General features: G+C 32.6%; 1 protein-coding gene across 1 annotated transcript; it reads left to right on the top strand.

Moving 5' to 3' along the window:
* Positions 1–15348: 15348 nt before the first annotated feature.
* On the top strand, positions 15349–15912 carry HELRODRAFT_65546 (hypothetical protein; the record flags this gene model as incomplete). Its single annotated transcript, XM_009021157.1, has 1 exon — positions 15349–15912. The coding sequence occupies one exon, from the start codon at positions 15349–15351 to the stop codon at positions 15910–15912; it is 564 nt and encodes a 187-aa protein (XP_009019405.1).
* Between the last annotated feature and the right edge of the window lie 10422 nt (positions 15913–26334).

The following is a 26334-nucleotide window of genomic DNA, read 5'->3' as shown; positions in this document are numbered from 1 at the left end:
AGTCAAGCAATGAATCATTGTGAGTTTTAGAAGGGGGTAAGTCGCAAATAAAGAATAACGCACATCACTTGGTTCTTCTATTAATTTGATCTGTCACGTTTTGATTTGAACGCACAGCTCACAAAGACCAGCTGCTGTAATGAGAACAGTTCCTACACTATAGCTATACAACATTTCAAGTGGGACTGGCAGGATAATATGCAATAATAAATGAAGTTATAAAGTGTCTTCTCTGTACAGAATATCAAATAAATGATTGAAGTGAGCACATTTGATGGAGTGCTTATTTTCTCGAGGTTTTAAAATGATTTATTTTTATAATTTATTGGGTCTTCCTGTAGTTATTAGCTGTAGATTTAAAGCTGCAGGATATTCTGAGGATTTTCACTTTTTAAAAAATTGCTTTTAATTTTCTTAATTATTATACTTTCCAATATTAATATATTTCTAAAAAACACACATATAATAACCAAAATTGAGTAAAATAAGGTCAAAGTGGCTTTTTTATTACGAATATTAGCGAACTGAATTAAAAAATCAGTACTGATATGTTCCATCGTAGTCTATTGAATTAGTGCTTGTTTGAGATTTAACTGCAAGCATTCGCGGGAGATTGCGACTCAGGTCTCCTCGGTTGCCGGGTTGATTGGTGCAGATTAGTGATTAGAGCAGTGCAGTCTTCAAAGTTTCAACAAGTTAAGTCTTTAAACTGGTCTGATCCATTTTATCAATAACGTATCCATTTGTAACCAGATTCAAAACTTAAAATAGATTTTACAAACATTGAGCTGTTTTTAGTTGAGTTCATAATTTTTACATTTAGGATGCTTAGCTGGTAAAAAGCATTACTAAAGATTCATAGATAAAAAGTATAATAGACTTTAATAATTCTTCATCTACTGTAACGTTTATTTTCAGCTAGTCTTACAATTAAATATTAATAATGCAGTAATGACCTGAGTTGCAGATCCATTGGACAATGATGATGTTGCAACTTTTTACGCTGAAATAATTTCATTAGTGTGCTTTTTTTGAACAACACCAATTAGTATACCAATTAGTCTTAATAAGAATGCATTTAACGATTAAAAATTATTTGCATATAAATATGTGTATTATATGTTGTAACTTATATATATATATATATATATATACATATATATATATATATATATAAGACGGGCAAAAATGAATATTTCTACCAATCATCATCAAAGCTGTTGTTTCAAAAGTGACCGGTTCAGTTAATTATCTTCTACTGTGCGATTTCAAGATCAACATGACTAAGAAGCAGCCAAGTTTTCATTTGCGTTTTTCATGTGTCAGAATGCAGAAAGTTTCCAGGAGCAATACAAGTGTTTTTTAAAAAATGATTTAATGTTGATTAATGTTGATATTAAGCATTTATTATACAAATACTGAAACTTTAATAGAAAAATATCTTTGTTATAACCATCTATGAAACTAAATTTTTGAGTGCAAGATGTTCCTTAAGAATATCATTAACAAAAGGCACTCATCAAAATTTGATTTCATGGTTTTTTCTTTGATCATTTTATTGCAAATTTTTAGCACCACCATGCCACTATATGTTCATTTGTTTGTTTGCAAGCGAAGCGGTAATTTTTCTGTTTAAACGAAATTAAGAACAATTCGATCGATTTCTAGTTTCAGGTTTTAAAACGGAATTTGCCTGAAGCAAGCTTCATTCAAAATTAAATAAATTTTTAGTTGAAAAAATTTGCGTAAAGTAGTTTAAAAACCATAGCTCTTTTGTTGTATGAGATCTATATAATTTATTATAACTATTAACTATCATCGTGTATTTTTATGAGGTCGATGAGCCAAAAATTCAATTGGTTTTTAAAGATTTCGTAATTCTCAATTCACAATTCGTAAACATGCCAATATTAAAATTCTTTCCGACGATGAAGAACATGAGGATGAAAGCAGCGCCCTATCATGCACCAACACATGATCACATAAACACATGAACACAGGATCACATCAACACATCATCACAGCAACACATGATCACATCAACAGATCATCAACATATCATCACAGCAACACATCGACACATCATCACAGCAACACATCATCACATCAACACATGATACCATCAGCACATCATCACAGCAACACATCAGCACTTTAATATATGATCACATCAACACATGATCAAATCATCACATCAACACATCATCACATCTTAGCGGCCCTTCCACATCATCATCGATGCGGCGGTCTGTCTCATAATTATTTTCCAGCCATTACGATAATGGTTGTCGTCGTCATCATTAGGCAGATGCAGAGCTGTTAGCCCGATGCAAATATTGATCACGATCTCTCTCTCTCTTTCTCTCTTGAATAATCTACGTGCAGAGCCTTAAATCAGAGTTTCAATAATACATTCGTTAAAAATAAATTTTTTGATGTTGTAATTGTTTTTGTTTATCACGATACACGGTTTTGTTTTTCAACTATTTTTGTCGTAAATTTTGAAAATGTGCACAGAGGCCGACGTATAAACCATCAATAACAGGCATCCATATCCAAAAAGCACGATGACGACGTGCTATTCAGAAGTGATACCATCTTTATTTATTTAATAGTCACAAAGTTTAATTACTGCAGATTTTTTTTTTCATCTTCAGACATCGTCATCTTCATCACAAACATTTTTCCATTTGTTTTTTTTTACAATTTCAGCTGCAAACAATATCAATGAAAGGTAAGAAATAACGTAAAAATGAAACAGCACATTAACTAATTGTCTTAAAATGTACGCTCTTCTCGCTCCAGCACATCTCCACATTATTAGAAAATTACAGCGACATCACATCCCATTTTATAGCGATCAGGATTCTCATTAAAACATGCACTGAAAATAACTTCAAAATTGTCTCTTTTCTTTGTTCACATTTAGAACCATTCTGATGTAACATTACGTTTGTACAACACTACGATATAAACATACATCATTATAATCATACAACATTACTATATAATCATACATCATTACGATATAATCATACATCATTACGATATATCATAAATCATTACGATATAATAATACATCCTTACGATATAATCATAAATTATTACGATATAATCATACATTATTACGATATAATCATACATCATTACGATATAAACATACTTCATTACATCCTTATAATCATACAACATTAAGATATAATCATGCAACCTTTAGATATAATCATACCACATTACTACATAATCATACAACATTACGATATGATATGATCATGCAACATTACGATATAATCAAACAACATTACGATATAATAACACACAATTACGATATAACCATACATTACAATTTAATCATACACCATTACAATAAAATCATACATCATTACAATAAAATCGTACATCATTACGATATAATCATACATCATTACGATATAATCCTACAACATCATGATGTGATCATGCAACATAACGATATAACCATACAACCTTTAAAAGATTAAAAAACTTGGGTAAAAATATGGCAACCAAATACACCAAAATCTCAACAACATAAGAAGCTTGTCCAACCGTAACAAAAGGTTTCATTTGTTTAAAAAAATATATTTGAGAGCCAAGTTTTTAAACCATTAGATATTTGAACTCAAAATAATGAGAACATTTAATAAAATATGACAGGAGTACGTTTTTAAAATTTTCGTCTAATATTCAAATATACAATAAATTTTAACAAACACTAATATATTTCATTTAATATAATTAATGACTTTTTTGATAAAGAGTTTATAAATCATTAGATTTCTGCTAACTTTTTATCAACATAAATCCGTTTTCTATTATGCCATTCCTTTTATTGCTGAAACATTTCTCAACAAGTTAGAAAATCCCACTCCTATTTGCATGGATCCCTTAAAATTTCCACTTTTACTGTTTCCATCCATATCTCCATTTAAACGATGAAAAATAAAACTCCGCCCATATGCTTCGCGTTCTTCATTGATAACATCAAATCATCCAAGTTTACAACTTCATGTTCCTAGAACATAAAAATCTGTTTTTTAGATGATGTTTGTTTAACTGCTACGACTTTGGAAATTGAAATGAAGACTTGTATTTTTTAACACCTCAACTCTGACATAGGCAGAAAAGATCATATATCATTCCTGTAACTGTTACTGATAACAAACCTAAGATCATATATCATTCCTGTAACTGTTACTGTTACTGGTAACAAACCTAAGATCATATATCATTCCTGTAACTGTTACTGTTACTGGTAACAAACCTAAGATCATATATCATTCCTGTAACTGTTACTGGTAACAAACCTAAGATCATATATCATTCCTGTAACTGTTACTGTTAACAAACCTAAGATCATATATCATTCCTGTAACTGTTACTGTTACTGGTAACAAACCTAATTCCAACTTGACTTAAAATAAGTTTTTATTTGAATTTTCAAATATGTTCATGTCCTTCGTTTTTTTGCTGGTTGTATGAATGGCATGTCGATATTGCACAACCGCACACACATGTTGTACGCACACACATATACACGCACACTCAAATCCCCACCACAGACATATTACATAATGCACAAACACACGCACACACACGCACACACACAATACATATTGTACACACACATATATACACAGACTTTATATTCATAACTAACGTTAAAACTGCAATAGGTACAAAATTACAATCTGAGAAATTTTAAAAATAAATTGGAGGCTTACAATGGTAAAAGTCAATTTCAATACATTAGTCTTTCTTTAATAAAGTATGATCTTTATACCACAATAACATTTATTTCGTAAATGACAACATCATTGGAAAGTTGGTTTCGGCGCATGATATTGCTGGCTGGAATGAAGTCAATGAATGAGAATATTTTTTATGAAAACATCTTTTATCTATTCATTTATTTTTTTCTTTTTGGCGTAACGTAAAAGACATTATTTAATGTTTTGTCCATTTTTGTTCTCGATAACAACAACAACAATAATAATAACAATAATAATAATAACAACAACAACATAACCATTCGACTACATTGCGACTAACTAAACTCACTGATCTGAAGGCAGAGCAGCGTGCGAGTTAATAAAGTGCATATTAGTAAGGATGTCCACGGACCGGCGCGTCTTTGCATGACACCAACAATAAAACCTTCTTTTCCCGACGCAGAAACGTTTTGACAGCAAATTATTGTCTGAAGAAAACCAGTGTGAAATTATTTCTATAGTTTTCAAGACAGATAAAAACATAGTTCATGTTTATTTATTAGATTAGGCACGATATAAATCTGAATTTGCGCGTGTGTACGTGTTGACTTCCATCGTAAATCTCATAATGTGGGCCAACAATATTAGCATAATTGTTTATTTTTTTTTTACAAAAAACGAGCTCCGTGTTTTAACTGAAGACTCGCTTAAATTCACATTTATGCATATAAGCTGTGGAAATTTAATTCTACTCGTTTACAGAAATTTTCAAAACAAGTTTAACATGTTTGTTATTTTATGCTATAAAAATATTTTTGTTGACTCTACTCATAAAATTCATGAAAACTTATTTATCAAATTGCGTAAAATTATTTCTTTAAAGGAAAAGAGTAAAAAAAAAAGATTAATTCAAGAGAAGCCCAATTAGCGACATTAATTGTGTTAATCGTGTTAGCTGCATTAATTGCTTGTTCACATCTGGATAACTAACTATCTAATAAGTTGTCCTCTATCTAATAGGTCCACGGTTTCATATTTTTTGGATAAAATCTCCAGAAATTTTCAAAATAAGTGCGTGTTTTTGCAAACTTCTCCGACTTTAAAACGTTGAGAGCATTTTCCAGTCAAATATTTCCATGTTGGAATGAATATTTTTCTGATTAATAATATCTTTTTAGATAAAATCTCCAGATAATTTATTAACTGTTATTTGTTTTATTTGCGAGAATGTATAATTTTTTAAATAACTTCAAATTCGTCAAATTAAAAAACTTTTTGAGTTATATTGGCTACATTGCATAGATGGCTATTGTGTAACATTTAAATTATTTATTCTACTTTCTTCAACTGAAGCGTTTAATCCAATTATTCCAAGGTGCTCTTATTTTTTCAGTCATATTTTGTGGCTATTTCCTCTCAAAATTATTTCTTGACTATGAACATTTGTTTTCAGAGTACGTCAAAAGTTTAACAAACCAAAAACCTAAACAAAATGATATACGATCGTCTTACAGTACTTGCTTTTATTTCAATTTTTGTTAAACGTTGTCACACCGACTCTTATTTTTCTGTTTTTTTTTTACTTTGAAAATTCTTTATTTTCACTTTCATTTTGAAACTTCCAATCGCATTTCAACACTTACCTCTTAACAAAATTCTTTAACCCACGCTTTTGGGCATCTAAACATGGCGCTAAAATGTTTTTAATAATTATTTCTAAATACTTGTTAATATAATTTAAATAACAAGAGTGTTTTATTTTCAAACAATCATTGTTGAACAGTAAAACTGTGTAGTGAGGTTTTTAATAAAGATTGATAATATCATAGATACTGCATATTGGCTTTTGAAGATAAGAATTTTTTGGCTAAAAATATAAATCGAGCGCTGATACTCAATGGCACAAGTTGGTAACAGCGCGAACATTTGATGAATAACAACTGAACATTATTCGAAATCTATCGAAATTTGTCCCTCAACATTCAACAGCATCACGTTTTTCAGTGCTTTCAAAAGGATTGAATAAAAAAACATTTGTAAAAACAGAATCACGTACAGAAAACTATTTATTAGAAAATTTTTAAATTTAAATAATATCACACTCGGAGATAAAACGCAATTAAAATAACGAAGATGAATGAATTTTGATTCGCTAAATTTGGTTATGTATACCAAATAAAAACCAGTCAAATGTTTTTCTTTGTTTGCAGTATCCTTATGTTTTCTATGTTTTTGGCTTTTACTGTGTTACAGTTGAACCGTAGATTAGTCGTTACCAGAATGTTATCATTAAGATTATTTTGTGATTATTTTGTTTAATTGTTTGACATTTTTGTCATCTGAAAGTTGCATTTTTTAGAACTGTCCAACATATTTCTATCTGAGCTGCATTTGTTCCCATGAATATTTAATAAACGAGGGAGTCTGTTTTAATCAGCACCTTAGCGTTTCCACATAACAATGCTTTTTGCTAAATACTTTCTTCTAAAGATTTTCAAGTTTTAATATTAAAACAAGTTAAACATTTTAAATATATATAATTGCTCTCAATATTGAAAACCCCAAACAATTTTCAGATTTTAAACAGCGTTAAAATTTTTGAGAGCATTGAAATTTGTCAAAACGTGAAAATGTTATTTAATTCACAACTTTCACAACCAACAATACTTTCATCCCATTAAAACTCTAGAAATGAGATGATCTCTTGTCTGCTATCATTTTTAAACAATTTGTCACTCTGATTTTGAAATTATGTTATATAAATCATTGACATTGTGTTAGTAAAAATAAATAACTTTCACCCGTCTATGCACGTAGGATTCATGTTGCAAATATTATAGCAGAAGAATACACTAGTCACGGTTAGCATTTTAATTACTTACTAAATTTACTTACTAAATTTTTGTTGGCTTTTTATTTTTCGAATTTTCACATGTTAACAATTTCAGTTCTACTAAATTAGGTTTAACGAATCATTCATTTAAATTTTTAAAGCTCCGTTTTATGGCTTTCCGGTCTTAGAAGTGCAGTGCTTCTCAAAAACATTTTTAAAATTTTTTTAAAAATTTCTTATTGAAAACTCAACAAAATCAAAACTAGTACTCCAGAAATAATAAAAATGTACTACCACCAGCCAATCGTGTCGTTCGTTCGACTGGGCTAATTTGCTGCTTGGTTCTGAATGTGTTAAAACAATAGTAATGCAAAGTATTTACACATTAGCGGTTTAGTATTGCTAGATTTTAAATTATTCATATTTATTTTTCTGCAGTTGGATAAACAGAACCTGTAAATACTCCTTAGCGCATTTGAAATTGGTGGGTTCGCTATGTAAACTGATAATAATTTCACTATTTTCGGTTTATAATTTCACTTTGTGATTTTTGCCACAGTGATGCACGCACACACACACACACAAGTTTATTCCAGTCACGGTAATCATATGAGAGCAATTATAAGTTGTGGAACAATTTCCGAGAAAGCTTTTCTTGAATTACAATTGATACAAATTGCTTAATTTGAAAGAAATGCTTTCAACTACTAACCAACTTTCTATTATTTGCAATATGATCTTTTTTTAGCGAATTGTATTTCATCGCACAGCTCTAATATTCGTCGCTACATATGACGTTCGGTCGGTTTAGCAGATTTTTGAAAGTTTCGTTGATGACTTGGTAACAAGTCGTCTTGTTAAATCTTTGCTACCTTAGTACTGTGCTATTTAGTAAAATTTATTAAATTTTCATTTCTATAGTCAGACAGACCTATAGTCAGACCTCCTTATAACGAAAATCTCTATATAACGAATATTTTTATATTTCTTGGAATTTTACTTATAAAACTGTTTCTATAAAACGAAAATAATTTTTCTATAACGAACAAAATTTATAAAAGTTAAAAGACCAATCCGACCAGCAAATGAATTGATATGAGCGGTGTGTTTGTAATCGTCTAATTTCCTAAAGCCATATTTATTGTTTCTTGCTCTAATATTCAAGTAATTTTTGCTTATCCTACCTCGATAAATTTCAATAAAATTGAAATCATCGTTGCATGGAAAAAAGAACATATTTCAGTTTTAAAATTTTATTTTTTGCAATTAAACCATGGATTATTACTTTTTCTTTTCTAAATAAATTCTTAAAAGGTTGCTTTTCATAAATATATAGCCTATAAACACCTTTTAGGCAATATAGAATTTTTACCTAAACAAATTCTATATAACATTTCTATATAACGAATTTATTTTCTGGGACCGTCAATTTCGTTGTACACCGAAGATGGTATAGGAATATCGAGAAAAGCTTTTTTGTTCTACCGTGCTTAAATGTTCTATCTTGTTTAAACAAATAAAAATTTTGGTTTTGAACTCAAGAAACTTGACAATGATTCACGACCGACCATTAGAAAAATCTAAAAATTAAACAGGAAGCTAACTAAGGCGGAACATGCTGTGATTTTCATCAATGATTGTATATGTATATATATCCACCGGTACATAAACTATTGCATATTAACTATCTTTATACCTTTATAATAACAAGTCATCATCAAGCTAAGACGTATGTGCGCAACAACTTCTCGAAGATTGACATACAACTACGTACGTCAGCATCAACTTTATAAAATGTCCACTTACTGCTACAAGCCTAATATGAGCAACGTTTGAAAAGAGAATGCAGGATAGGAACGTATTCCCATCTTGCGTGCATTCTGAAACATGTACGTTGCCGTTGAGTCGTGCGTACGTACAATCTCTATATAACGAACGTACAATAGTCGCTCGCTCAAGCATATTCAACGTGAACCTCTTATAAAATTTTAATGCATTTTTTCTTTGAAATTTTTGCAGCTACGTTGCTTCGGTGTTGGGTAGTTTGGAAAATTTACTACCCACTTAGCTTGAATTAAAAATAAATTTATTTTGGTTCTTTAAAAAAACGTACCAACGGACTTGTACGTTACAGATGTTAGAATAATTAACTGCAAATGGTGCGAGCTGACCAGACAAAAAATTGTTACACTATTTTTAGAGTAATGAAATTTGTTTGAAAGATTGGAAAGTTTGAAAAATGATATTATCGAATGAAAGTTACACCGTATATATAGTGCAGATATGTATGGACAGATAAAATACAATTGAGTAACTTAAGGGATAATGCATTGCAGCCAGCTACTTAACATCAAACAAGACTGAAATTGTGTCATCTTGAAAGCAGCAATTTGTCATTTGAATCTTGACAAAAAATTTTTTTGTAGGTTTTTAAAATTTTTTTTATTAAATTTGTTCTCCATCTATTTCCAGCATATCTTTTTAATATGAGTTTTTTAGCCACTTAAAAATTATTTTTTATAAATTTTTCAAGAGAATTGATTATAATTAAATTTATTCCGCTAACACAACAACAATAATAAATGTATTATATAATAAAATGAAAATACTTCCATTTCAAATTTTTTTCAAATTTCAAATATTTACGAGATATAAAATAAATTTTTGTCTAAATCTCCACAACATGGTTTGAAACAAAGCATAAATATTTACACGTTTACAAAGTTAGTTGTATGAACAATATGAAAGAGGGTTTTTTTTTACCAATTATGTATTTGCACGTTGAAACACAGACACACATAAACACTAAATATATTGCAAACAGATTTTGCATACAAATTTGGTAAATATTTTAAATTATGAACAAATCACACGTTGTAACAATTCCATAAAAACTTCATAAATTTTTTTTTCTTGAAATTTTTCAATTCATCAACAAAGACGGAACTTGAACTCGTGCCATAAAATAAATTTATTTCAGCCAATCAGCTCTCTTCGATCACTACTTACACTCTCAGTTTTAAATTTATCAAATAATTGCATAAAAATAGTAAAATAGTGATTTAGTAGATGTGTTTTAAAAGAATCTATGTAGCAATTTCATTATTATAATGATTTGTTATTTTGCATTTGTTTCCGTTGCTGTTATCAACAGAATTTTAAAACAATTTCCTACCGTTGGCAACAGTTTTATAATGAATATTATGTTGGTTTCGCACTTTTTTGAAGAATGTTTTGTTTATGTGAGTTTATAGATAGATACGTTTGTGAAAGCATTTCACGTTTTCTTCTCCACTCAATTCGTTAGTTTTAATAGTAGACAGATCAGCCGCTAAGACGAGCGGTCGCAGCGAATGAAGCTGATAAACTAACGAGGTATGGAGTAGTCGGTTAGAATGTATTTTATGCCACTACAATGGAATCAGTCATATATGACCCTGGTCGTTTGACCTTTACTACATTCAATTCCCTTCTTACATATAATTTCGACAGCACATAACCCCGCATTTACTTAATCCTGAATGCAATCGGTCCCAATCACGCTTGATCTCCAGTCATTGTCAAAAGCTGGAAACAATTTATATTATTACTATTAACCTTAAACCTAACTAACGGTCGGTTGTATCCTGAGTGTATCAGCAGCGAACACACAACTACGTAAATAGGCGCAAATGTATGCATCGATTGCATTGCGTGAGATAGGCGGGAGTCTCTGGCATGTGATTTGGAGTAGCAGAACCGGACGACTTAGCCATTACAATAGATTAAGAAACTTCCATTCTCCACTTCATTTCCAGCAACAAATTTTATTGTGTGGGTTTTCGACAGCTGTTTTTAATATTAACTGTACAGCTTATTGTTTAATGATCTTTTAAAATTTATTTTTAAAACTTATTGAACCTAACGACCTTATATATAAAAAACACGCCTGGTTTTAGCTGTTTTATATTTTGTGCTACACGTATTGAACTGAACCAACTGAAACTTATTGCTTAGTCAGTGGCACGAACATCAAAATAACTAGAGCAGATTATACAAATATTGATAAAAAATTTAATGAGCTCTTAAAATATTGCTCAAATTGGTTATGTAATTAATTTGAAATCATAAAAGGCTTTGATGGTTATTTATTTATTCCAGAAACAAAAAATGAAGAGGAGTACGAATGCTTTTGAATATCACAATGATACAGTTGCTTATTTTCATTTCAATAAAGTTATAAAAAATTCTCTGCTCCATATAATTTTTTGTTCATCGACAAACACGTTTCCTAAATCTCCAAATCATAATGTTCTTTACCGTTCAATACAGCGGCTGTATATTGAAATTTTTAAAAAATGGTCCTTCGCTGAAAGTTTCATCCTCTGTAGTAAATTCAAATGCATTTTTAATCCCATATTACTAGATATTTCTATGCAATATTAAAATCCAAAAAGTGTTGAGAAAAATGTCCTCCCGTAAAAATTGAAACAGGAACGCTTACTAGGAATATAAATTGTATGTAGCTGCGAGGAATCTTTATGACAATTTGATTATCTTTTTTAACCATGGTGAAAAGGATGGTTTTATTGTTCGGCTCTTTTTATCTTTATAATGTTTCTAAAAAATATTATTTTTAATAAAAATTATGCCCCCTTCAGAGGCGGATGCAAACATTTTCTGTCTAGTTTTTTTTTATGTTCAAAGTTTTTGTGTTATTCTATGGGAGGGAAATATTCTGTATTTTTGCAGCCAATGCGGGCTTCTATAGCAAAAAAGGGTCGAATTAAATAACTTTTATTTAAGCATTATGAAAGTGTTTTTACAACATTTTCACATTTTCCCCAAAATTAGAGACCACTTTTCATGCTTAATAACAAAGTTGATTATTGAATAAAGTAATTTTAAACTAGAAGTACTGTTAACATTATATTTAAAAGATTTATTAACTTTTTCAGATTAATAATTCAAGGACTTGGCTTGTAGGAAACAAACAGCAAGTGTGACGCCAAAAGAAATTAGTTTGAACATTTATATGAGTGGAGCCTGTGTGCTGAGGTGAAGGTCAGGCATACTCAGTGGAGCTAGAGCGAGGCGTCATTCATCGATGAAAATAATTGCGTCTCTTTCACAAACTGCAACAACATTACACTTCTACAGAATGTACAGTACATGGTACAACTTCTCAATGATGTTTACGCATTGAATGAACTTTTTGCACCAGTAAGAATCAATTTATAAGATTAATTATTAACATTCACATTCACAACAAAATGTGTTGCAAAAAACAATTCATCTGTATTTTTATAATTGTTTATTTGTAAAAAAAGTTGGACAAATACGGAATCTGTTTCAACATGTAAGAAACGTGAAGTTGGGTGAAAATTAAAAAAAGTTTTAAACAAGTTTTAAAAAAAATTAATTAAATGTAACGGTGTAAATAAAATGCAGATAACAAATGCTTAAAAATGGTTTTACAATAAAAAAATGAAATTTAAATAAAATAATAATATTTTATACAGCTAATAAACAATCCATCAGTTAATTTTATAAACGCTCGTTTAATCATCTCTAACATTTGCAAATGCATTCTTAACATTTTTGGTTAAATAATAGCGAGAATATTTCTATGAAAAGTTAACAGTTTATTAATAAAATGGAAATAATCAAAGTGTACACGACTAACCAGCTGCAAGTCACGTCATGTTATATGCAGTGCATCGTTTAGCTTTCTTGATTCTTATTTGTCAATAAGCAGAATCAGATGTTTTCATTAGTCAAATGTTAATCCATTTAAGTATATTAATTCAATATTAACAATTTTTGCTGATGTAAATTGTAAAATTTTTAATATTTAATTAGATACGTTGTTAGAGAGTGAATAAAATTTCAATTTCACGAAGTAAGTTTTGTACGGTAAATCTTTGATTAATTTAAAACATTTTCATGTTTCACCCTTTTATCAGTTGTTAAAAAAAATTCATTCAGTGATGTATGTTAGTTAATCCAGTTTAAAATTAAAACACGTCTATATTATTACAAAATATGAGTAACGTTTATTATTCCAAACTTATTTTAAAAAATTTCGCCTTTAAACATCCTTGGAACTTAGGAAACATTATTTTGCAGAAACGAATTATTTCAGATTGAATAAGCTTTTAGGCACGCAGTCATTGCATCCAGCTGTCCAAATGAAAGCTGCGTGTGTGGAAAGAAATTTAATTTGGAGCACTGCACGCGCGCTCAACAAATTCACATCGTACATACTTGCGATAGAATCTTGTTAATGAGAAAGCTATATACCACCTAACAAAATCATCACGTACAAATCTGCTAACCCCATCAGCACAAAACTAAATGTATTTAATATTGCATGACGTACGCTAAACAGATGATATACAACCAAAATTATATTTGGTGTTATTAAATATTCATGCAAAATTGCAGAGTAAAAACCTGCTAATCTCCTACCTTCAGTTCTTGTAAGGTACACTGCTGAACCACCAAAATATGGAACCATCGAGTTTGAGACCAAAAACGTGCTGAGAAGCAACTTCCTCTCCATTGAAGGTTCTAAATTGCGTTCTTTGCTTCTCATTAAGTAATGCAACATATTAAAAATATGATCATAAAATATGTGAACAACTCAACAACTCAAACGCGGCTTTCTGTTCATTTTCAGTCATGGACCTATCAGTCTTCCGTGGGTTAAAGACAAAACACCAAATCTAATTCCTCAACTTTTTTAAAATTTACTACCAAAAAAATACCAATATTAAATGTTCGCTGTTTTGTTACTTACATAATTAGTTTTGTTATCTGGTTTTACAAAATGTTTACATTTTTTATAACTCTTTCATATCCTTGTTCTCAAATATTATATGACGTTTATTACTTTTCGCATTGATATAACAAAAAAGTATTTATTTTAAAATTCTTTAGGCTGATTGAAAGTACAGGAGTACCCAAAAATGTATGCACTTATCAAATGATTAGAGATTTTGCGTTTTTCATGGCTTTATTTTTTTTAAAAGTAAGAATGTTTATGCCTCATTTTATTCTTATTTTAAACCGCTTGTTTTCAAAATGACGTTTAATTTTATTCAGAAGATTCATATCAATACAAAGCTACACAGTTAAAATAATAATAAGACGATGCTTGAGAATAATATTTTATATTTAAAATAATTTTAATTTGAAAATTTAAATTTTATAGTGTAAAACGGTTCCCTTGGTATTATGGCCCATTCATGTTCAATGACTTTTCTCGATAATGTCATTGATGCAGGTTTTATAGCATATAGTTCGGCTTCCAAGCATTCTTATGTAGTATACATGCATTCCAAAGCATTGTGTAACATTGCACAAGATAACAGTTGAAATTGCTATACAGTTTTCAACAATACTTGTATCAAATAAATTTTGATACATTACTAAAATACTAAAAACAATGAAATGATAGTTGACAACACTTCTACATTTTCAAAACAACAAAAGCCAATTTTGTGAATAGCGATTCGGTGAATTATTTAAAGCGATATTTGATTTGTTTGTTGACGTTGTCATAGCGATAGATTTTGAACAGTTTAAAAGTTAATTGTTGCGTTAGTTTGAATTTGCTGGAAATAAACGATTAGTTGATTTCTTCTGTAAATAAAGTTTAATAACTAATAACTGGAGTATTTTATTCAATTGAAGATTTGAACCCGTCGCATCGTAAATCGGTTACGACAGCTAGTATTATAACATTGGTGTCAGAAGTGGGATCTTCGACTAGCGAATTACTACTCATAGAAAAAGAACACGATGTCAAAACTGTGTGGTTTGAACGTAGTTCAGCTACGAGAAGAACTACAGAAACGAAGCCTTGTCACAAGTGGCAACAAAGAAGTACTAGTAGCACGTCTGAGAGAAGCTTTCATTGACGAAGGTAAGAACCCAGACGAATTCAAGTTTGATGGTGCTGACGAAGACAATGAAATTAGCACAGGCACGTTTACAACCGCTAAAATGAGGGAACTTCTGCTTAGTATGTCAACTGAAATAAAACAACAGATCAAAAAACAGTCCGAACAACAGTCCGAACGACAGACAGAAGAGTTAAAACAACAGATCAAGGAACAGTCCGAACGACAGACAGAGGAGTTAAAACAGATCAAGGACCAGCTAAAACACGTAAAATTGGAAGTGGCAGAACAGATTGAAGAACAGTCAACAAGAATAGAAATGATCGAGCAGAAACTTGATCGTCAGACCGTTGAGGTAGATCACAAGATAGACAAATTGAAGCGAGAATTAGAGCAATCCAAAAAAAATGGCCATGCCGTTAGATCACGCATCCGGAAGAACTTTGAAGGTACCAGCATTTGACGGAGAGATGTCCTGGAACGTTTATAAAACCCAGTTCGAAGCAGCGGCAACTAGTAACTGTTGGAACGGAAAAGAACGAGCAACAGCACTGATACTGGCCCTGCGAGGTTCAGCAGCAGAGGTTCTTCAGACGATTCCTGCGGAGAACCACTTCAACTATGAAATTCTGGTTAGCGCGTTGGATTTACGTTATGGATTTACAGAAGAGTCCAACGATTTACGTTGGATTCCGGCGGAGAACCACTTCAACTATGAAATTCTGGTTAGCGCGTTGGATTTACGTTATGGTGAAGAACACATGAAACAGATTTATCGGTCTCAGCTTAGAAACAGAACGCAACAATCTGGTGAATCCATTCAGCAGCTGGCACAAGATATCCAACGGTTGACATTGCTGTCGTATCCGACATCAGACCCCGAGCATAGAGACGAAACTGCCCTGGATATGTTTATCAAAGCCCTTCGTGATTCGGAACTCAAGCAATCCCTTCTCTTGTCAGATAAACGAAAACTCAAGGATGCCGTTGCGCACAGTCTCACTTTTGAATCGGCAAAGCAAGCATCAAAAAGTGACGTACGTCTACGCCAAGTACATGAAGAATGCCCTTGCCAGAAGGTGGTTGTGAAACGCGAACCTCAACAGCATGGTGTACCCCAATGCTGGATTTATGGTGAAAAAGGCCATCTACGTCGTGATTGTAAACACCGCCTAAAAGATAACAACTGCCGAAATTGCGCGACAAGATGGCGCAAAAAAAGAGAAGATGATCCTGTATCACGATCGGCCTCTTCTAACGAAGGGGCGGAAAACTAATAAGAGCCAACTTTGTGGGGCAGAGGTTGGCTAGTAGAATTGACGCCCCCAGTACCGTAATTAACGTTTCCAGACTACATCGACCTATGGCTGAACGGAAAAGTTGATCAACGAGAATGTGTAATTACAGTCGACACCGGAGCAACAAAATCGATTTTAAGATCTGATTTGGTACCCAATCTGAAGAAAGAGACTTCTAACAAATACATCCTTCGAACAGCTACCGGAGGAACAGCACCAGTCTATGGAAAGATTCTCCGTACTGTTCAGCTAGGCGACTTGTTATTCGAAGGTTCATTCTTAGTCGCGGATATCATCGACGAATGCATAATAGGTGTCGACTTTCTGACAAAATATGGGTTCAAAATTGACTTAGAAAAACGCATACTTAGATGGAGAAATACAGAAGTGATAATGGGGGATAGCGACGAAAAATGCATTCGAGTGACAGTCGATTGTGACATAGAACTACCTCAATCATCTGAAAACATCGTATGGGGCAAGTTGAATTGCGATCCTGGAGGCCACCAGTTCTATTTGATGGAGCCAACCTCAACGACAAATGTACAGAACGCTGTCATTGGAAAATGCCTGGTAGAAGCGAACAAAAATGGTCTTATTCCTGTCAGAATAATGAATACCGCTAAACACACTATTAAAATTAAAAAAGGCGAGGAAATAGGTAATTGCCAATCAATAAATTAGGTGAAATCATTAGATATGGAGCAACAGGAAAAGGTTCTACCAACTGACAAAGGTAGACTCAAAGAACTTACCAAAAATCTACTGGATGAACTTAATTTGTATCAAGAAGACCGTCTAAGAGCCGAGGCGTTGATTGCTGATTTTGCAGACGTGTTTTCAACCGGTGACAATGACCAAGGTAAAACAGCTCTGGTAACTCACCGAATTGATACTCAGGATTCGAAACCGATCCGACAAGTACCACGACGTCTTCCTTTAGCAAAACAAACAGAAGTAAACGAAATGATAACGACAATGCAGAATCAAGGCATCATCGAACCGTCATCAAGTCCCTGGATTTCGCCAGTTGTTTTGGTAAAGAAGAAGGACGGCACTACCCGTTTTTGCGTTGATTATAGGAAGTTAAATGATGTGACTAAAAAGGACAGCTATCCGTTACCGAGGATTGATGACATCATGGACACCCTATCTGGCTCAAGTTGGTTCTCTACGCTTGATTTGAAAAGCGGATACTGGCAAGTAGAAATCGACAAGAATGATCACGAAAAGACAGCGTTTTCTATCGGATCGGGATTGTGGCAATTCACTGTCATGCCATTTGGATTGAGCAATGCTCCAGCTACATTCGAGCGACTGATGGAATGTGTATTGCAAGGTCTTAACTGGAAAACCTGTCTTGTCTATTTAGACGACATAATTGTTCTAGGAAGAACATTTGATCAACACGTCGAAAACTTACGGAAGATCTTCACAAGACTTCGAGTGGCAAATTTAAAGCTGAACGTTAAAAAGTGCAGGTTATTTTTTAAAGAAGTTAACTATTTGGGACATGTGGTATCTTCAGATGGAGTTCGAACCGATCCCAGCAAGATAGAAATTGTGAAAGACTGGCAAACTCCAAAGGATAAAAATGAATTGCGCAGTTTTCTGGGATTGGCAACGTACAATCGACGTTTTGTAAAGGATTTTGCAAAAGTTGCCAGACCTCTCCACCAACTTACCGAGAAGGACCGAGTTTTCAACTGGAATACCCTATGCGACTCAGCATTTGAAAAGTTAAAAGTTGAACTATGTGATGCTCCTTTGCTAGCATATCCAGTTCGTGGCAAGACGTTTGTGTTAGATACTGATGCAAGTAACAACGGAATTGGAGCCGTTTTGTCACAGCATATAGACGGAGAAGAAAAGGTGCTAGCGTATTATAGCAGAGGATTCACAAAGCCCGAACGAAACTATTGTGTGACCAGGAAGGAGTTACTAGCAATAGTCAATGCAACAAAACACTTCCACAAGTACCTTTATGGACAGAAATTTTTTCTCCGAACTGATCATGCAGCGTTAAGATGGCTCCTCAACTTCAAGGATCTTGAAGGACAGATGGCCCGATGGTTGGAGCGTTTACAAATGTACGACTTCGAGATCGTGCACCGCAAAAGAACAACTCATAGTAATGCTGATGCTCTCTCACGTCGACCATGTTTACCAGGATGCAAATATTGCTGTCGTCACGAGGAGAAGATACAATCGGAAGACATAAGAGCAACAACAATATCAGCGGATGACGGTTGGACACCGACGGATCTTGCTGATGCACAGTTTGCGGATGAGGACCTACAACATCTGATCACATGGAAGAAGGAGGGCAAGCGACCGGACTGGCAAAGCATCTCAGAATATAGCGCCGTGTTAAAGGGTTATTGGGCTCAGTGGGACTCATTGTATTTGGAAGGGGATTTGCTGAAACGAAAATGGGAATCAGCTGATGGATCAAAACACCGCATGCAAGTTTTAATACCAAGAAGTAGAACGACCGAAATTCTTGATGAAATGCATGGCGGCCCTTCTGGGGGACATTTAGGAGTGAACAAGACCCTTGACAAAATACGAGAAGGATTCTACTGGCTTCACGTTAGAGAAGATGTAGAGAGCTGGTGTCGAAAATGTAACACATGCGCTTCAGTCAAAGGACCCAAAAGAAGGCTAAAAGGAGCAATGCAAATCTACAATGTTGGTGTCCCCTTTGAACGGATTGATATAGATATTGCTGGACCCTTTCCGGTATCAGATTATGGAAACCGTTATATTCTGGTTGTAGCGGACTATTTCAGCAAATGGCCTGAGGTGTTTCCAATACCCAACCAAGAAGCATGTACCGTCGCTGAGGAAATTGTACTCAATTGGATTAGTTGATATGGTGTCCCATTGGAACTCCACTCAGATCAAGGTCGAAATTTTGAGTCACAACTGTTTGGTGAAATGTGCAAGCTGCTGGGTATAAACAAAACTCGAACGACACCTCTTCACCCACAGTCTGACGGTATGGTGGAACGATTTAACCAAACCCTGATTGAACATTTGGCTAAAGTAGTCGACGAAAATCAACGGGATTGGGATCGTCATATACCATTGATTCTTATGGCATACCGGAGTGCTATCCACACAACTACTGGAGAAACGCCATCAAAAGTTCTGTTTGGGACTACCTTAAGAACTCCAGCTGATGTGAAATATGGCGTACCACCTGAACCACACCAACCATTAACAGAATACGTGGATAATCTTCGACAGCGATTAAACCATATCCACCGTTACGTACGACTTAAAATTATGAAAAACACGGAGGCGGCCAAAACCAGATACGACTTGAAAGGAAGCAGTGGCGGTTTTGCTGTCGACGAGTTGGTTTGGCTGTACAACCCACAGCGAAAGAAAGGACGTTCTCCAAAGCTCCAGCGAGGGTGGGAAAGACCTTATCAAGTCATCACCCGCTTGAATGACGTCGTCTACCGTATCCAGGAATATCGGAAGCCGAGAGCAAAAATGAAGATCGTTCATTTGGATAGACTGGCTCCGTACCATGCGGACACCGGAACGAAAGCTGTTCGGGACGAACAGAACTAAGAAGGGGGTAATGTTATAACCGTGCTACCGAACGCACTAGATTCTAGCGTGTTCTAGAATGTTCTAGTGACTGGAGCATTCTAGAGTATGCTAGAATCGGACCATCTAGAAGAATTTAGAAACGACGCTTGCGAAGAGTATATAAGCGCACGTCGCAAGAAGATTCGTGATTAGTGAAATTCGTGATTTTGTGAATAGCGATTCGGTGAATTATTTAAAGCGATATTTGATTTGTTTGTTGACGTTGTCATAGCGATAGATTTTGAACAATTTAAAAGTTAATTGTTGCGTTAGTTGGAATTTGCTGGAAATAAACGATTAGTTGATTTCTTCTGTAAATAAAGTTTAATAACTAATAACTGGAGTATTTTATTCAATCGAAGATTTGAACCCGTCGCATCGTAAATCGGTTACGACAGCGAGTATTATAACAATATGAAAGCAAGAAAGGTTGCAATTTAGTTTAATTGTAAAAAATAGAGCTATAAATTATAACGTTGGTTTGAATTTGTCTCTTCTTCTTAGTATTCTTTAGTTTCAGTATCTAATAAATCATTGTCAGAAATTGATCTGACGTACTAAGAGGAAGTTATATTGGTCGTACATTTTTTCAAATTGGTTTTCGTTCAAAACAAACATGACAAATATATTATTTATTGTACATTGTACAATATGTTGTATATATATATTTATATACAACCACGCATCATACACATTGCATATGATAGGCGGGGATCTCTTCTATTCGAACCCAGTCACTGCAGCAGCAAGATCAGGCGCCTTTAACCATTGAGCCATCACGCCACCATATCATATCTATATATAAAAATCTGTCCTTCTTGTTTTATTTTCATATAAATATATATATATATATATATATATATATATATATATATATATATATATGAAAATGTAATTTCATCACATTAGAAAAAACTTAGGAAAACGGTGATACCACAATACAAAAGCCTTATTAGCAATATCGAATAACTCATTAAAATCATCTTAATTAGACATATGAGACCTAGCTTGCCTGTATGAAAACCTTGAACAGTTATTGGCCTCATATGTTAACAATTGCACTAATGCTGCCTCGACGCAACTGCGTGCACGCGTTCTGACTGCAATAATTTTCACATTCATTTTTTATTCGTCATCTTATTTTGTTTTTACTAGTAGCGATGTTTTTATGTTTGCATCAAGAAAGATTGATGTAGTGGTTTTTGTTGGCAGTAATAAATTAAAGTGGGTTGCCGTGATGAAGTTCTGTTTTTGTGAACAAGTGGCAAACTAGAGTAAGATGAAAAAGTTGGTCAAAATTTGTATTGCCTCATATATTGTGATGAATGAAGTGTAGCGAGCAAAAGCAAAGGACGATCTTTGAAATGATGCAGTACGTTACGAGTGATTTATTCAGTGACAACAACTTATAATTTGTCAGCAATGAGACTACGCAAACTGTTTTTAGCAAGGAGATGAATGTTCGCAACGTTCTGACCAATTTTTGCGAGTGTTCTCAATTTTATTAAAGTTCGATTTTCATTACATCATTTCCGCCAATAACTGAAGTTTTTAAATTTAAATACAAAATAGAATTTTTAGAATTGAAAAGTTTTAAACGAACAATTCCTTTTTTGTGATGATAACTCTTCTTCTTCCTCATTTCTATCCTTACACTTTGTAGTAGTTGAAATGTGATGATTCAACAAGTGGCACAAGGACTTCTCGAATGTGTGATAATAACTAAACTTATTTTAGAAATTCCAACTTGAACAATCCTTCTTTAAACGAAAGTACGACAGATGCGCTTCAGGTTTACTCAAAAGCAAGGTTTAGTTAAAAACAAAATTAAATTTGAAGACCAACGAAAAATCATTTTAAATAGTGATTATTGAAGAAACTTATTTTTAGCTCAAATTTCATTAAATATAGTTATATTTTGTGGTTAAATAAATGTGAAACATTGGAAAATTCTATATAACAATTTTTCTAAAATTTGTGAAAATTTTTCTTATCAAGTGTACTGCGTTTGAAAAATTTTTAAATCAAAATTGGATGCAATTTCATCATATATAATAGTATGTTATTATGTTCATTAAATAACAAGGTGTAGCTTTTAATTTGCATTGACTTTGAGTTCAGAAGCGGAATGAGATGTTCAACTAAAATAAATAAAATGCGACACGCATCTCAAATTCTGGAAACACTCGTTCATTATGTGGCTCATCAGACATGTAAGACAACATCTTAACTTATATTCTCATATTATTAAACTTAAAGATTATTCTCTAAAAATAATTGAGTTATCTCATACACCGTTAATTTGAATTAATAGCCTTATCTAACATTTTTCGCATGATTAAAAGCAGTTTACGTTCTTGATAGGAAATTTAAAGAAATTTTCAAAAAATAATTTTCTCCGTAAATCGTCTCAAACTAGATTTCCTTTGTCCCAAGTAACAAAGTGTTCACACTTGTGTTAATGTACGTCCATTGTATGTTTGGTTTTATTTATATTCTTCATTGTACGTGTTTCGTTGATTTATTCAGTCTGCTTTTGATTTTTTGTCATTAAATTTGTTTCTACATGTTTCAGTGTCATACAGATATATATATATATATATATATATATATATATATATATATACAGATATATACATGTCAACTAGTTAGTTTAAATTATATATAGATTAGCGATTAAGAAAAGTATTTACAAGCAACAAATTTTATTTTAAGTAAATTTTTATTGCATATACATTCGTTTATCCACTGTAATTAATGTTAGCGGCAAACCTTTTCAACTGAACTGAACATTTGAATAAATCTGAACATTTCCGAAGGCGGAGTGAGTTAAAAGCTTGCCCACGTTTTACCGCCTTATCAAACAACCGGTTAAAACCGCTTCAAAACCGGTTCAAATGATTCTTCAATTGTATGCAGACTTTATCGTAATGTGCAGCCGGACCCAAAATGTATAGTTGTTTGGGTAGTGGGAAAAGGCACCCAGGGCAGTCAAAATATAAGTAATAAAACAAAAAATGTAGTCAATATTTCGTACTTTCACCCAAGCACTCATTGAAACAAACACAAACGTGTTATTTTACCATGAAGCCACATAAAATGTTGTATGTACGTACATATATATGAATTACGAACCACTAACCACTGAACTGAAGAGCTTGAGCTAAAGTCAACGGCCAATATCAATGAATAAATGCCAATTAAATACTAAAACTAAAATACGAAGAAAGGAACATACGAATTTAGATACGAACTGTATGAAGAAGTACAAAGTAAAACCGTATGACTGAACGTTAATAATAGTTAATACAATGATCGATTGATTGATTGATGATTGATTGATTGATTGATTGATTGATTGATTGATTTGATACAGTACACCTATACGTCAAACGTCTGACTTACTTTATGGAAATATAAGTAATAAATAAGTAAACAAATTGAAGTTTTGGGCAGAGGCGACCTGCCATAGCCACAGTGCACCGAAGTGACAACGTCTGTTTACCAGCCTATAACGGTTTGTGTTTTTGACAAGTTAAAGTGAGGAAAGAGGGCTGACAGTCAGGACAAAGAAGATAGTCGATATAAAAATTAATAGTAAAATAATCAATTTCCGGCTACTCGAAATATATCTTCAAAAACGTATTGATTAGTCAGATGGTTTTACAATATGCCTGATTTATTGTTCGCCGTCGTTATCTGTCCACAGCAGTTTCTCCGATTTTTCCAACCGTTGCGAAAGAAGACCATTTGATGTCAGTTGATTCTTTTGAAATTTACAACGTCATCAATCTGACCTTTTTGCCAACGTTGATTCAGCCTGCTACGGTTTTTGGGACCGGTCTCAGAATTTTTAGTGGAAATCGCTGGTTTTATAGTTTATATTAAAGCCAAGTTTAAAATTTGAATACTTGAATTTAGTAGAAAATTTGCTTCCATCTAATACGTCTTGACAGTGGCGTAGCTAAAACTGCTCTGGAAAGGTTTGGAGAATTTTAAAAAGTTGTTGATTGCTTTAAGCTCATTCCATATCTTTTCCTGAATATTATTTACAAAACAATTTATTAGGAAAACATTCCAAAAACTTTTTTTATGGCAAACTAAACTGATTTTTTTTACAATCTGAAAATTTAACATAAATTTTTTCAATTTTTTGAGTTTTGTAATTTACTCCCACACGCTCCATCTCTGCACTTGTTATTTTTAAAAATATTTTCTTACCTATTTTTATTTTTATCTTTGAACTTTGCTATTGTTGTCAGCTAGCTCCTTTTATTAGCTGTGTGGACTGTCATGCGTTGTCTTCCTATTTTTGTCTTGAATATATGATATCAGGTTTTATTATGTTTCCAGTCCTAAAAACTGAGTGGAACTCTGTTGGGATTTGGAGATTTCTCTTGTTTTTACTGCAAATTGGACATTCTATCTATATGTGTGTTGAATTGACTGTTTTTTTTATAGTTTTTGCAAAAATTTATCTTCTAAATTATTGGCGTAGGTGCGACTTTGTTTCAAAATGAATTACCATTTTCTGCAAATTCATTAATATTTTTTTATATTTAAAAGTTTGTTTTCTAGCGTAGGAATATAGATTTTATTATTGTTATAAAATTGTTTTCAAAAAATGTACCGTAGAAACATTTAATACGAAATCACACATTTTTCAAAGAGACAGCATTCACATTTCACGGGATAGTTTTATTCTTGCATAAAATGACATAGCACAACATCAGAGAACATAATGTACACGTAGTATGCATACGCGTCAGTATCCGTTTGATCCTTTATCTGATTAATCAATAGGCATACTTTTCTCATTGCAAGCACGGGCAGTACTGTTTGATTTTTTTGGCAGGATATTCGATGTGGATTTTTTTTTACAAAATATTACAAAACCATTAAAAAAATCATAATTTACTAAATCAATAGTCAAAATCTAGAAAATTTTTGAAAATAAAGTAAAAATCAGGATTTTTATTTCATCTCTCTTGCCGATCTTATTGTTCGAAAATAGAAATAATAAAAATGTTATACAAAGCAAAAGTGAAATGAAATTATTTTGTAACTATTCAATTTTTACCTCTTTTCAAAAATTGAACTTAAACAATTCATATTTTAATCATAATGTGTGAGGTTTATTTTGACGAGATGCAGGTGTGCACTCGGGCTTTTACAAATGGATGCAGTGAGTTTGCTGCAAAACAACTTTGTGTTACTGATTAATTTAGTGAATACATATGTATTAAACGTTTTTGAAATACTGAATAAAGTCAAACATTTTGTAGCATATTTTTTTCATAAATTTGACGCATTACGTAAATTAAAAAACATTTAAAGTTATTTTATAGAAAGTAGAAAACATGAAATGTTATTTGTGAATTGTGTGAAGCTACTGACAGTATGTATGCACAAGATTGGAACTTGAATTTTAATAAATTTCGTTCGCCAGGTTGTAAATATTTTACAAAACTCTCACAGCTTAGATAAGGCGTGCAGTGTTAAAGTATTTTAATAAAAAGTTCATTAATGACGCTGTATGAATGTTACAATTGACCAAACCAGGTTTTTATTGGAAGATATTCAAAATAGGAACAAAACAAAAAAAGAAAAACCTCACTCCCAACATCATTACCTAAATGGGCTTCTGTACAGAGCCATGTTAATAATGTCATATAGTCTCTATCGGTACAAAGTCTATCAAAACCGCACCTGTAAGTGTTGGTTCCCACATTTTGTACACGGCCCTCTATCTTTTTTTTTGCTTAAACCTCCTGTTTCGGTGAACATTGTAGACGTCTTCGTCAGCAAGGTCCATGCTTTTGATTCATAAATTTGGTTGGCAAGATGGGTGTTTGTGAGAGGCGGAGTTTTGATTACTGGAAATATGCTAAGTTTATAAGTCTAATACCATTTGTGATGCAAGAGCGTTAATTAGCCGTGATAAAACCTATTAATCATGTACATGAATGTGCTGCACATGT

Source organism: Helobdella robusta, assembly GCF_000326865.2.
Source record: "Helobdella robusta unplaced genomic scaffold HELROscaffold_3, whole genome shotgun sequence".
Taxonomy (NCBI): domain Eukaryota; kingdom Metazoa; phylum Annelida; class Clitellata; order Rhynchobdellida; family Glossiphoniidae; genus Helobdella; species Helobdella robusta.
This window is presented reverse-complemented; position numbering and strand designations above follow the sequence as displayed.